Source organism: Heteronotia binoei, chromosome 5, assembly GCF_032191835.1.
Source record: "Heteronotia binoei isolate CCM8104 ecotype False Entrance Well chromosome 5, APGP_CSIRO_Hbin_v1, whole genome shotgun sequence".
NCBI classification, from domain to species: domain Eukaryota; kingdom Metazoa; phylum Chordata; class Lepidosauria; order Squamata; family Gekkonidae; genus Heteronotia; species Heteronotia binoei.
The window spans coordinates 6,714,671-6,728,625 of record NC_083227.1 but is presented as its reverse complement, the minus strand read 5'-3'; the positions used below and the strand labels follow the sequence as shown (position 1 = coordinate 6,728,625).

The 13,955-nt window shown below is 47.9% G+C and overlaps 3 protein-coding genes across 3 annotated transcripts in view; 1 reads left to right on the top strand and 2 right to left on the bottom strand.

Moving 5' to 3' along the window:
* LOC132572129 (zinc finger protein OZF-like) overlaps window positions 1-13,955 on the top strand; it is a 1,123,325-nt gene that overhangs the window by 942,483 nt on the left and 166,887 nt on the right. The window lies entirely within an intron of this gene.
* LOC132570915 (paternally-expressed gene 3 protein-like) overlaps window positions 1-13,955 on the bottom strand; it is a 234,642-nt gene that overhangs the window by 103,251 nt on the left and 117,436 nt on the right. The window lies entirely within an intron of this gene.
* On the bottom strand, window positions 1,431-12,276 carry LOC132572112 (zinc finger protein 436-like). The gene is made up of 6 exons (XM_060238913.1): window positions 12,190-12,276; window positions 9,214-9,711; window positions 8,867-8,981; window positions 7,818-7,894; window positions 7,479-7,662; window positions 1,431-2,870 (listed from the first exon to the last, which is right to left on the bottom strand). The coding sequence occupies exons 2-6, from the start codon at window positions 9,631-9,633 to the stop codon at window positions 1,558-1,560; spliced, it is 2,109 nt and encodes a 702-aa protein (XP_060094896.1). The 5' UTR covers window positions 9,634-9,711; window positions 12,190-12,276; the 3' UTR covers window positions 1,431-1,557.

Below are 13,955 nucleotides of genomic sequence, written 5' to 3'. Positions count from 1 at the left end.
CCTGCTGTGCAGACGAGGGATGGGTCCCAGCAAAGCTTTCTGTCTGGCTTGACAGAAAGGGTAGAAGCAGATAGAAAGCCAAATATGCAATCATTCTACTGCAAGGGTGGCATTTGTTAGGAGGGCTAGTTCTGACATAAATGAGACCTTGTTGGGCTGAGCCATGTCTGGCCGGGCCGTGTGTGTACCTATTTAAGATTGGGTGGCAGAGACATAAACTTTTTGAAGGACACAGACAAACACAATAAAAGTTTTTTTTTTTTTTAAACCCTAAAAACATGCTTAAAACATTAGCACGCGTTGGTCTTAAAGGAGCTTTCTTTGTATCTCGCCATGGGATCGAGGGAACTGGGCAAAGGAAGCTCTGGCTCTTTCCTTCCTTCCGCAGGGGACCAGGAGGGGGAGGAGCCTCAGCCAACAGAAGGAAGAGAGGCTTGGCTCAGTAGCTCTGCTGTGCAATTGAGAGAGCCTGGCAAAAGAATCTTACCCTCCCCTCTTCCTGCCCAAGGGAGGGTCCTCAGCCAATGGAGAACATAAAGACTTTGCTCTGTAGCTCCTATGTGACTGAGCAAGACTGGCAAAGCAAGCTGTGATGCAGAAGGAAGCAAGAGAGAGGGAGACGGAAGCAGATGACAGCCAGTTGCTCGGGGGCCTGAAAGGAGCCCTCCGGGGGCCTGATTCAGCCCCCGGGCCACATGTTTGACACCCCTGCTCTAAAGCATCTTTAGCGTGCTTTTTAGAAGTATGTGAAGTTTACACCTATCAGTCACAGTTGAATGAACGGGATAATAAGACACAGCTGTAATCAGACTCTTAATTCTGCACAGGGGAAGAAAGAGACCTACAAATATACTCCAGCTCTCAGGCATCCTACAGCACTGCAGAAATATCTGGAACGTGTTTCCCCACCCTTAATTAGTGGTGGGGGAGTGCGAGTAGGTAGCCACACCTAGGGCACCAAATCGCCTGGCACTGCCCCTGGCTGCACATGTAGAAGGAAAGGGGAGAGAGCAGAATCAGCCAGTGGCATGCCAGAGACAGAGTGTGAGCCAATCCTGTGTAGCCCACATCCAACCAATGGAAATCCTCAGATTTGCCACCACAGTAGGGCTTTTATGATCTAAAGGTTGCACAGGATGGAGAGAGTTGACAAGGAGAACTTTCTCCCCTCTCTCAAATTACTGGATCTCGGAAGCATCCAAGGAAGCTGGCAGCAGTAGATTCGAGATGGGCAAGAGGAAACAATTCTCCACACAGTGATCTGCTGCCAAAAGATGTAATGATGGCCACAGGCATAGAGGATTATATAGATTTTTTTCGGGGGGGGGGGGGTCTAATAACACCTTTTTGCACAGTCTACTGCTAAGACAAGTCTCCCCCATCCTATAACTATGCATTGGATTTTTCCTACCTATATGCAGAACTTTACATTTATCCCTGTTAAAATTCATTTTATCGATTTTAGCCCAGTTTTCCAGCCTGTCAGGGTCATCCTGTATCCTGTTTCTGTCTTCTTCTGTGTTTGCAACCCCTCCCAATTTCATATCATCTGCAAATTTAATAAGCATTCTCCGAGCATTCAAATGGCTTCTGCCCTGTGTGGGTTCTTTGATGATACTGAAGACTGCTACACCTACTAAATCTCTTTCCACCCTCTGAGCATCCAAAACGCTTTCTCCCTGTGTGGGTTCTCTGATGCGTTTGAAGGCTGCCACTCTGACTAAATCTTTTTCCACACTCTGAGCATTCAAAAGGCTTCTCCCCTGTGTGGGTCCTCTGATGCCTTTGAAGATCGCCACTCTGACTGAATCTCTTTCCACACTCTGAACAATGAAAAGGCTTCTCCCCTGTGTGCGTCCTCTGATGCCTTTGAAGATGGCCATTCTCACTGAATCTCTTTCCACACACTGAGCATTCAAAAGGTTTCTCCCCTGTGTGGGTCCTCTGATGCCTTTGAAGATCGGCACTGCGACTGAATCTCTTTCCACACTCTGAGCATTCAAAAGGCATCTCCCCTGTGTGGCTTCTCTGATGCCTTTGAAGATCGCCACTCTGACTGAATCTCTTTCCACACTCTGAGCATTTAAAAGGCTTCTCCCCTGTGTGGGTCCTCTGATGCCTTTGAAGATGGCCATTCTTACTGAATCTCTTTCCACACACTGAACATTCAAAAGGTTTCTCCCCTGTGTGGGTTGTCTGATGCTGTTGAAGAGTGCCACTCTGACTGAATCTCTTTCCACACTCTGAGCATTCAAAAGGCTTCTCCCCTGTGTGGCTTCTCTGATGCCTTTGAAGATTACCACTCCCCCTGAATCTCTTTCCACACACTGAGCATTCAAAAGGCTTCTCCCCTGTGTGGGTTCTCTGATGCCTTTGAAGATTACCACTCTGACTGAATCTCTTTCCACACTCTGAGCATTCAAAAGGCTTCTCCCCTGTGTGGGTTCTCTGATGCTTTCGAAGAGTGCCACTCTGACTAAATCTCTTTCCACACTCTGAGCATTCAAAATTCTTCTCCCTTCTGTGGATCCTCTGATGCTGTTGAAGATGACCACTGAGACTGAATATATGTGTGGTGTATGAATATTCAGAAGGTTTCTCCTCTCTCTTTATTCTTTGGTGCAGAAGGGGCTGTGATCTATTTCTGAAATAGTTTTTGCACTGAATGGATTGACTTGCTTTCATTTTTCTGCGCTTTGGAAAATGTATGTTACACTGTCTTCCATCACCTTTCTCAACCATACAGTCGCCTTTCTTTCTCTTCTTTCTGCTTTGATTCCTGACATTTTCTTTCAAGTCTTCATTTTTAACTTTATCCGGCATTTCCTGATGAAGTTTCTCACCCTCCTCATTCCTCTGATCATCCTCTGCTGGAATAAAGAGAGAGAAACTGTTAGCACTTGGGAAGGCTGGTAAGATCCAAAGGCATCTATGGGACTGCAGGAGGAAAGGACTGATGGCCCTTTGGCTTCATCCAGCTGGACTGATCTTAGCCACCCCTCCACCTTTCCCCAAGAATATCTGGTATTTAAGGATACCTCCCCCACCCGTGAAGAACTTCAGCTGAACTCTTGCCCAGAAGGAGCTTCTGAGCCTCCAGATTAAGGCCTCCCTCCCTCCTTACCTACTGGCCTGTATGATTGTACCAAACCAAATGTTGCACAGAAGGGAATCAGGAATCTTGTATGGTTATTTGTGGTCTGTTGCCTTGACATAATAGTAAAGGTTACTCATTCTGAACCTGCTCATTTTGGGAAGGAAATATGCTCTTGGAGTCCTCTAAAACAGCGTTTCCCATTTGCAGGGCTGCTATCTGGTACTGGGCCACAGAAGATTCAATATCGGATCACAAGAAAAGCCAAAGCTAGCCCCGCCCCCAGCAAAGCTAGCCTAGCCCCCGCCTTCCTTCCCCCATCTCTGTGTTGTGCAGAGAAAAGCTAGCCTTGAAGACTGACACAGGCTGCAAAGCCTGAGCTCTGTTTTGCTTCCTTCCATCCCCCGTCTGTGTTGTGCACAGAGGAGCTGGGCTGCCTCTCCTTCCTTCTCCCGCCTCCCTGTGTTTGGGAGAAAAGCTGGAGTCCACTGGCACTTGAAGTGTTCTTCAAGGTATGAGCTTTCATGTGCCTTGCAGTATGTTCTTTTGGGGAGATTTCCTCATGAGACCTGGGCGGCACAGAAGAAGAGGCAGGTTTGGGGGAGTGCCCTGGAAGTGACATCACAGGAAGAGATCGAGTTTTGGTTCAGTGTGCCCCGGAAGTGACATCACTTGGCCCTTGACCTGGAAGTGACACCACAGGAAATGACATCATTCCTGTCTCCCAGCTCCACCCCTAAAGTCTACTGGCTCCATCCCTGAACTTTAGTGGGCCATTAGGGAGAAGTGTAAAAATAACTGGGCCACCGGAAAAGAAGTTTGGGAAACCCTGCTCTAGAAGAACTCTGGAACCTTTCTTCAAATGCAAGGCTGTTCTCTTTCTCCACCATAGACTCTCTTATACTTCTGGCTTCTTTTGCAGACAGAGCGAGGGAGACAGAGAGAAAGTAATCAGTCTTATGAGGAAAGAAAGAAATAAAAGACTAAAGATTCTTCTGGAAAGTCAGCACCACAGTCCAGATAAAAGGTCAAAAACTGAACCAGTATATGTGGAATGGATCTGTGAAGCAAAGAATCTTAGTTCCCCCCAAGGCTTACAGTGATTATTAAGAGGTCTGGTGCAACTCGTGGGCAGAGCCGGATTAAACCCTGTGGAGGCCCATAGGCATTCAAAATCTTGGGGCCCCCCTCACAAATTATCTCCAAATGCTTTACCAACAATTTTAATAAACCAACTTTATCACACAAAACAAACATTAACAATTATTAATGTTATTAAACAACTTAGCATATTTTTTTCTGGGTTATGTCGCCTTGAGCTCAACAGGGGTCCATGGATCGTCTCTCCAGCGGCCCCTCTGAATCAGGCGGTTGACCCTGAAGGGGTTTTCTTTCGGCATGGGACTTTTGCAAGAAGCCAGGGGCTCAGCGGTGGCTGTTCCTGTCTTTCTTGTATGCCCTGAAGCTCCACCGCCATGATAGCTAACACAGAAGAAAGAGGTGAATGCCTGACGGCTTGCTTTCTTTCCTCTCAATAAGTTCCTGATGTATCACTTTCCTATCTCAAGCATGGCGATTCTACTTGGCAAGTAAGTGTGCTTTCAATACCACCGGCTAATGGGTCGTTTTACATAACAACAAACGGGTCAGTTCAAAGGAAGGGGAAAGAAGTGGATTCCACCCCCACTTTCCCCGTGAATGAGACTTCGAAAAGTTAAAAGAACAACTTTGAGCGTTGGCAACAATCTGAATTAGAATGAATACAGATACCTAAATGGACCCGGATTATAATTGGATATGTGTTAAAGAGACTATTATCTGGCTGCAATATGGTCTGAACAAAAATGAGATATATTCTAGAGAAATCTGTCTTTGTCGTCTGATTGCAACTGAAATGGTAGCATCCAAAATCACAGCAGGAGAAGATTTGGAGAGGCAGACTGAGCTACTTTTCAACTTGGATTAATAGACTGAGTTTGTTGACAGAGGAAAAATGGCATTGTAAAAGCGAAATGTTTTCTAAAAAAGACATATTACGTAGCATAATTTCTCTGAAGAAGGATCTTGGTTCATTAGCAGAGTTGATTAAAAACAATGGGAGCTTTTATGCTGAAAGCCAGCGAAATCTCAAATCTACATGAGCAGAGTGTTAAAGAGATCCTGGTGACGTCTGTGGAATTAGAAAGGGAGAGTGATCCGCTGGGAAACGAACAAAAGAAAACCAAAATGGAACCTTATGCCGCAGTTAAAAAGAAAGACCGGAAATCAAGACTGATTGAAGTTTTTTCGAGAGGAACAAATGGCGCGGAATCCTTCCTACTTTTACCGATAGGGATGACTGCATTAAGGAGAGAGAAGGTGCACCTCAGCCAAAAAATCAAGATGTGGAAATTTTTCAGGAAGAAGGGTCTTTGAATCGTCTCTCTCTCTGTGGGTAGTCGGATATGGAACTCTCAGTAAGAACTGATATCCAATCGTAAAAGGCTAAGTGAGATTTTTGGGTTATATTAAGCAGTTTCATCTAGAGGAATATGGATAAAAGAGCTAAAGGATTGAAAAGTTTTGAAAAGAACTTTATGTAAATAAATAATTAACTTGGATTAACTTTTAAGAAGGTAGACAACGTAATCATCCTGCAATTTGGCAGATTTGCTCTTAACAGATAAAAATATTTGTTTTTTTAGGCTCATTTCAATGACGATATTGTTAAACTAATAAGCTAGTCTGTATTTTTAATATGGTTGAGTTAAGCAGCAAAAAATCAAGACGTGGAAATCTTTCAGGAAGAAGGGTCTTTGAACGGTTGTTCCCTCTGTGGGTAATTAGATATGGAATTTTTAATAAGAACTGATATGTGATTTTAAAAGATCAAGTGAGATTTTAAGGATTGAAAAGTATGGCAAAAATGTTATATAAATAAATAAATAATTTGGATCAATTGTTAAGAAGGCAGACAGATCAATTATTTAGTAATCTGGTAGATCTGCTCTTAGTATGTTTGTTTGGAGAAACTGTCTATAGTGAGACAAACTATTATGTCTTATCTTTAGCTTATTTTTTATTTTTCTCCTTATGTTCTATGACATTTTAAATTGGGGTTTTTCCCCTCTTTCTTTCCGTTTGAATTAAGTTAGTTAGAAGGATAAAGATATTTGTTTCATATGCTTATTTTAATGACCCTATTGTTAAACTAACAAGTTAGTCTGTGCTTTCGATATGGTTAAGCTTAGCCAGCCAGTTCTGTGATGAGACGGCTCTGACTCTTTTATACTTACATGTGCTGAAGAAGAATTGTTTAGACTTGCATTTTAAGTAATAGTTTAGTAAAAAATCTATAATGAAAGATAAAGAGGGTAAAATATATGGGGAGAACCTCATACTTGCAGGTAGAAAGAACTGGGTAGTTCACTTGGAGGTAGAATTGTCACTGACATATTTGCATTTCTCTTTTGTTTCTGTTTTTCCCACTTTGTATCTACCCCTTCCCCTCTTTAATGTATCTACGCTTGTGCCTTTTCTCGTTGTAGTTAAAATCAATAAAAATTATAAAACTGCGTAAACAACGTAACGTAACAATTATCATTATTAAATATCATTTTAACATCTAACTTAAATGTTATTCAACTAAATAGCAAGAAATGAGAGTGAAAGGGAAAGGTTGAATCATTGCTTAGTTCTTGTGGCTCTTTCTTACATGCCCAAGGAAATGCGACTGCCACTTTGGGGTCAGGAAGCAACTTTAGCCAAGGTTTGTGGAGGGATTTTTTTGCCACCCTCTGGGCATGCAACAAGGGTAGTCCTGAACCCCCGGCATTTTGCAGGGAGTTGGACTAGATGACCCAAGAGGTCAGTCCAATTCTATGATTCTGTGAACAGGTGAAGTTTCCTTACACTGAATCAGATGGGGAGGGACGGTGGCTCAGTGGTAGAGCATCTGCTTGGGAAGCAGAAGGTCCCAGGTTCAATCCCTGGCATCTCCAAAAAAGGGTCCAGGCAAATAGGTGTGGAAAACCTCAGCTTGAGACCCTGGATAGCCGCTGCCAGTCTGAGAAGACAATACTGACTTTGATGGACCAAAGGTCTGATTCAGTATAAGGCAGTTTCATAGATTCATAGATCCGTGGTCCCAGGGAGTCAGTATTATTTATTTGGTCCAGGTTCTCAGGCAGAATCTTTCATTTCACCTCCGACCTGATCCTTTTCATGGGAGATGCTGGGGGCTGAACCTGGGACCTTCTGCATGCAAAGGAGATGCTCTGCCAGGGAGCTCCAGCCCCTCCCCAAGTGGTGGGAAAGGCCTCAAAATGATGCATTCAATATTTGGATTCATTCCTCCTCCCAGTGGCAGTAAGTTGCACCTTTGGCACTCTTGAAAGATCCTTACCCAGAGAGGCCACGTTCCCATAGTTCTCCAGCGTGACTTCCCTGTACAGAGCTCTTTGTCCCGGATCCAGCAGGGCCCACTCTGCCTCCGTGAAAGAGACGGACACCTCCTCCAAGGAAAAGGGACCCGGAAAGAAAAAGAAGATTCCCTCCTCTTCAGAGATCTCACTCAGGAAGGGAGGAGTCTGGCAAGGTACAAAAAATAAGGCTTGGGATGGGTAATTGCAGTAGCATTCAAAGGATCTCTCTAACGGACCCCTTGTAGAAACTGAAGGAGCCAAAGCTCCCCTGAGAAAGGAGGAGGGACCCAGGCTGTGCCTCCCCTGCTCATCTCTCCTACCTGGATAGGAGGTGCAGCGACTATTCCCACACCTTGGAAAAGACAACGGCTCAACAGCATCTCTTCACTGCCAGTTCCTGAGACAAGGAGGGAGGGAGGGTGTTTGCTTGTTTGTTTCCTGGTTCACACACACACTATTCTCAGGGTTGTGTAACCTTCTGCTATGTACACTCAACTCATTTCTAAAATACGTTTTACTACATTCTGAGAAAGGCAGAAGAGAAACACCAGGGACCTCTGAGCCTTAGGAATTATAAATACTGCCAATGTATTTCAGACTTCCGTCAGAGTTCTGTTTGCTGTACAAGGAGGAAAATGAGGAGTGGAAATGCAATAGCATGAGATAGCACCATCCTGTTGGATCAGACATGACTAGAACAATTCTGGGGACTGGAGGGTCATAGGAATGAGCATTCAGAGAGTCTCTGGGGTGTGCTGAATGGGATATGTTTTAGTTATTGTTACTGTAACCTTTTGATGTTGTAAGCCGCCCTGAGCGCGCCTTGCAGGATAGGGAGGGGTATAAATCGCAAATTAAATTTAAATTAAACTAGGTTTTCAGCCTGACACAACAACATGACATCACACCTGTCCCAAGTCCCACCCCAAGATCCTCCCCAAAGCACCTGCAAATGCTCGGCCAGAGACTGCCATCCCTACTCCAAACCTTGCTGCCCACGGCAGCCCCCCAGTTGACCCTTCAAGCACAAACACTGAAACCACATTTTCCCATTCTTATTGGCCCCCAGGGACTGGTTTTCAGAGCTCTGCTCCCCCAGAAGGTGGAGGGTCCCTTTCGAGGTTTGCCTGCCTTCCCCTCCCCAGGGAATCTGAGATCTTTTAGGGAAGGAAGGTGAGAGATGACTTTTTAAAGTTACGGGATAAATGGTCCTCCAGGAGTTTGTCTGATCTTTTAGAGACATCACAGTGTGTGGATATTGAGTGCCACCAATTAACTCTGTGTTGCTATAGAAATATGCATTTACCCCCCTGACCTGACCTCTCTACCCATCACATTCACAGGCTCCCCAGGCATAAGGAGTCCTTACCACAGGAGAGGGCATCTTGGGCACGCTCCACCACCTGCCCCCTCTGCCCCGGCTCCAAGGAAGCTCCTTCTGCCTCAGGGATTGCAGCTTCCATCTTCAAAGATGGTCCCCACATCTGAAACAGCAGCAAGGGGGAGGGGTAAGAGCTGGAATGGAAAAGAGACCAAGGAATGGATCCTGCCCCACTCCCAGACTCTGCACTCTTCTTTCAGCAGATCTGATGAGTTATCTGCAGGGGTCAGAAATTCTCTAGCAGAAGAGGCTCTGGGCAATTATCTGGCAAGGAAACTTTAAGATAAGGTCAGATATTGTTGCTTTATTAGACACACCTGGATGGAATCCCTCACCTGTTCTGACTGCCTCTTCTCCTCTGCCTGACTCAGGAGGAAACCTTCGGCCAGGGCCACCGCCTGGGAACTGGTCTCCGGCCCACATCCTCTCACCCAGCCCTGCATTTCCTGGGGCAGGAGAGTCAGGAACTGCTCCAGGATCACCAGGTCCAGGATCTGATTCTTGGTGTGCCTCTCTGGCTTCAGCCACTGGTTGCAGAGTCCATGGAGCTGGCTGCAAACCTCTCGGGGCCCATCGGCCTCATGGTAGCGGAACTGCCGGAAGTGTTGGTATAGCACATCTGAGGTCATGGTGTCCTTAGCCAAGATCTCTGGCACAGATGATTCCCAGAATTCAGCACCACTTCCAAGTTGGATGGGATGGAGGCTCTTTCTTGTCTTGTGAGTTCCAGGTCCTTCTGGGTCCTGCTCTTCCATCTCCTTCCATTTCTCTTGGCCCGCCTCTGTCTTTTAAAAGTTGCCTTTATTCACTCGGCTCTGAAGAGCGGCTTCTCCCTAACGGGACAGAGAGAGACAGACAGGAGTGTGTCAGAAGGAGGAAACGTATAAACACACACAGAAACATTCAGACGCATGTATGCATATATACTGTAAATACAACCTCCACTCCCCAAAAGAAGCAAGGAATATACCACAAGTCCATCAAGGTAATTATCAGTTTTCTCCCGGCTCCATATTCCAGCCCCCCCTGAAAGAAGGACCATTTTCCAGAGTCCAGACTACTTGGAATGAAGTCTACGCCAAGACCTTGGGCACCTTTGCATGGCTACTAATTATCTCAGTGGTGCCCTGCTGGAGATGGAAGTTGGGGGAAGAGTCAGCCAAAATACCTGCCATGTGACCAGCCAATCAGCATGAATGATTCAGCACATGTGATCCCATCTGGGATTCCTTTCTGGGCCTCCTGACACCACCCCCCCCAGGCAGGTTTCTTATTCTTAATGTCGGCATCTCCCTTAACAAGATCTGAACCCTCCCCTCCTGGGCCTGTGCCTTGGTGCTTCTCCCTGTTGTGCTGCCTGGGGGTTTGTACCTCTCTCGCCTGGCAAAAGATGTCCTTCCGCCCACCCTAACCCCAGTGCAGGAGGGAGGATCTGGCATTGTGTTATGGCTGCCTCTGCCAAGTGAGCTGTGGAGGGATGGGACAGGGGTGATGTGTTTGGAGCAGGCGTGTTCCCTCCCCGTGTGCCCACTCTGCAAAACACGGGTGCAGGCGGGAACTCAAACCCACATCTGTGGATCTCCCTGTTGTGTTTTCATGTCATGATCCTCACAGAGATGGATTTTTGTGTGCCATTTGTTCCTTGTACATTGGGGGTGTGGCCACATTGGTATGCTCCACCCCTCTCTGCCTGTCAGCGAGCAGCCTAATGCTGTGGTTGGTGGGTGTTGGTGGTGTTTCTAGGAGCACCAGTGCTGTTGCTAGGCTCTCTGTCGCTTGGCAACAGAGGTATCTAAAATGTTCCTCTCTTCTGCTAGGGACAGCCCCAGCTCTACACTGGGCCACACCAGGAGCTTAGGAGGGGGCTGCAGCCAATTCCAGTGCAGGCTGGACTTCCTTTTCCCCAACCCACACCCCTGTCTTAGCTCACCCCACTCCCCAAAAGGCCTGCTTCCCTTGTTGGTTTGCAGAATGAAAATGACCAGCAAGAGAATGTCAGTTTCATATATTTACGAATATAAGAGAAGCCATGTTGGATCAGGCCAGTGGCCATCCAGCCCAACACTCTGTGTCACACAGTGGCAAAAACCCCCGGGTGCCATCAGGAGGTCCACTAGTTGGGCCAGGACACTAGAAGCCCTCCCACTGTGCCCCATCCCCCCAAGCACCAAGATTACAGAGCCTCACTGCCCCAGACAGAACATAAGAGAAGCCATGTTGGATCAGGCCAGTGGCCCATCCAGTCCAACACTCTGTGTCACACAGTGGCCAAAACCCCCAGGTGCCATCAGGAGGTCCACCAGTGGGGCCAGGACACTAGAAGCCCTCCCACTGTGCCCCCCCAAGCACCAAGATTACAGAGCCTCACTGCCCCAGACATAAGAACATAAGAGAAGCCATGTTGGATCAGGCCAGTGGCCCATCCAGTCCAACACTCTGTGTCACACAGTGGCCAAAAACCCCAGGTGCCATCAGGAGGTCCACCAGTGGGGCCAGGACACTAGAAGCCCTTCCACTGTGCCCCCCAAGCACCAAGATTACAGAGCATCACTGCCCCAGACAGAACATAAGAGAAGCCATGTTGGATTTAACTTTTCTTACACTGAAAACCAGTGATTATCGCTGCTCCCCAACAAACTCTGCTTACACAGCTGATCAAAACTGGTGCCCAACAGAGTTAGGTGGCTGAAGCCAAAATAATCAACTACCCTGAATAAATAAGCAAACAAGTTTACTACAATTCCAAAGAAATCCCTGAGAAATGGATCCAGGCCGTCCTCACAAGGCTCCCCCTTTGCACTGAGATGGACATGTGAAACTGAGCGGTCTTTCTGCAAGCCCTTGATTCAAGAGACACAGGATCAGCACAAGCACTTTCCCCCTGCTCTTGTGAGTGGCTGAGAAGACGCTTGCCCTTTAAGAGACATTTAGGGCACTGCATACCGTGAACTGTGCAGCAGATCTACGCATGCAAGAGATCCGTAGTGATCTATTGGATATTGAACAAAAGAAGTAATATTTGGATCTGTTGCAAAATTTGCTAGTTGTGTAGTCACAGTAGTTGATTATGGTGGCTTTAGCTGTTTCCGTGGATCTCTCGGTTGGTGACCTCCAGGTGGGGCCTGAAGTTCTCCCAGAATTAGAACCCACCTCCAAGGGAGAGAGATCAGTTCCCCGGGAGAAAATGGCTGCACGGGAGGGAGGTGGCCAACCAAGGACAACCATTGCATGGCATGATGCCCGCATTCCTCCCTCCCAAGAACTAAAAGCTTATCCTCCCCCCCACCCCCCTTATCTCCTCCCCGACTTACTTCCAAGAAAACTTTCCCAGAATCCAGATGTTTTGCAAGGCTTTTCCCTCCTGCTGCTCCATGCAGCACCCCCCAGTCCTCCTTCAGGCAGCAAAAGGAAACCCCTCCCCCAGGAAGAGCCCCCTTCCTCTCCTGCCTCCCCCCTTCCTTGCACCGCCTCTCTAGCAAGCAGCTCGGCGGTCTTAACCCTTCCAGTGCTGCAGGGGAAGGAGAAAGGAGTCCTGGAGGAACTTCAGCCTGGTCCCACCCCCCTCCTAGAATAAGGACCGTAAAACTCAATGGGAGGATGAAAGGGGAGGGAGGGGCTAGTGATGATGAGATCAGGCTCTTTTTAAAACAGGCCGTGTAGTGTTTCTTTTGCACCCACCCCTCCCCACCCCAAGAGAAAACCTCTTTGGATCTCCTGGCCCTTTCTTGCATGTCCAGGGAAACGCTGAATTCGATTGATGCACAGCTGGTGGGGGATAGCCAGGGGGCTACAGGTGACGGTCCCCCCCCCCCCATTATCCCTGCCAAGGGACCCCAGGTCGGAGGAAGGGGGGTTCTCCTCCCGCAGGGTCTCTGCCAGGCTGGGCAACCTCCCGGTGGGGCCTGGAGATCTCTCCAGATTATAATCTTCCCCCTACAGCAGGGGTGGCCAATGGTAGCTCTCCAGATTTTTTTTTGCCTACAACTCCCATCAGCCCCAGCCAGCATGGCCAATAGCTGGGGCTGATGGGAATTGTAGGCAAAAAACATTTGGAGAGCTACCGTGTCTCTAGGGCAGAATACCTCTTGGAGGACCCTGCCCTCCTCTGAAATTCCCCAACTCAGAGTCAGCCATTTCCACTCCACCCATCTTTCAGGAGCTGCACTCACGGCCCTTCCTCCTCCTCTCCACTACGCACCCGCCCACCCTGCAAGGTAGACCAGTCCAAGAGGGAAGCCTTGGCCTAAGGAGAGTCAAGTTCAAACTCAGCCCTTCCACCAGGCAGTTTGCAAACCTGAAGTATTTTCTCCCCCAACCCTTCCACCATCTTCTCAGGGCCCTTCTGAAGAACTCCTCCCTTTGCTGTGGTTGCCAGCTTCAGGTTGGGGAATGCCTGGAGACGGAGAGGGGGAGGGGGCTTTGATGCCACCGAGTCCCTCGTCTGCAGTCACCCTTCCCCACGAAGGGGGGCCGGAGGCTAAGATCAGCACTTTTGCTCCAGAAGATCTCCAGGCCCTCCCTGGAGGTTGGCAATCCTGTCCCAATGGAGGCACAGATCCCATTGCAACCCCCCCCCCCCATAGTCCTCCCCCCTGGGCACCTCTCTGTCTTTTCCAGACCTTCTTCCCTCCCAGGTTTCCAGCCCAGGCTCCGCCAGGGGCGGAACCGGAGTGGCCCAAAAGCAAACTGGCACCAGCAAAAGGGGAGTGAAACAGGCCCTCCCTCCCCCACAAGGCAGGCTGGGCTTCCCTTGATTTTGCACCCATTGCCCCATGTTTAATTAAGGGTCGTCAGGTAAGTTGCTTTTAAAAGAAACTCTCTTTGAGAAACGGCTGCAATGGATTTTATAGTCACGTTTTCATATTAAATAGAGCAATCCGTTTGCCATCTTCTGTTCAGAGCTTTTGACAGAATTTTAAAGCTGCCAACTATAAAGATGTTTGGCTTCGTACACCAAAGCTGACCCGTCTTTTCCCCAATCGAGGTCTCCTGCATGCGGCGTCTTTTGTGTCACACCTGCTGTGCAGACGAGGGGTGGGTCCCAGCAAAGCTTTCTGTCTGGCTTGACAGAAAGGGT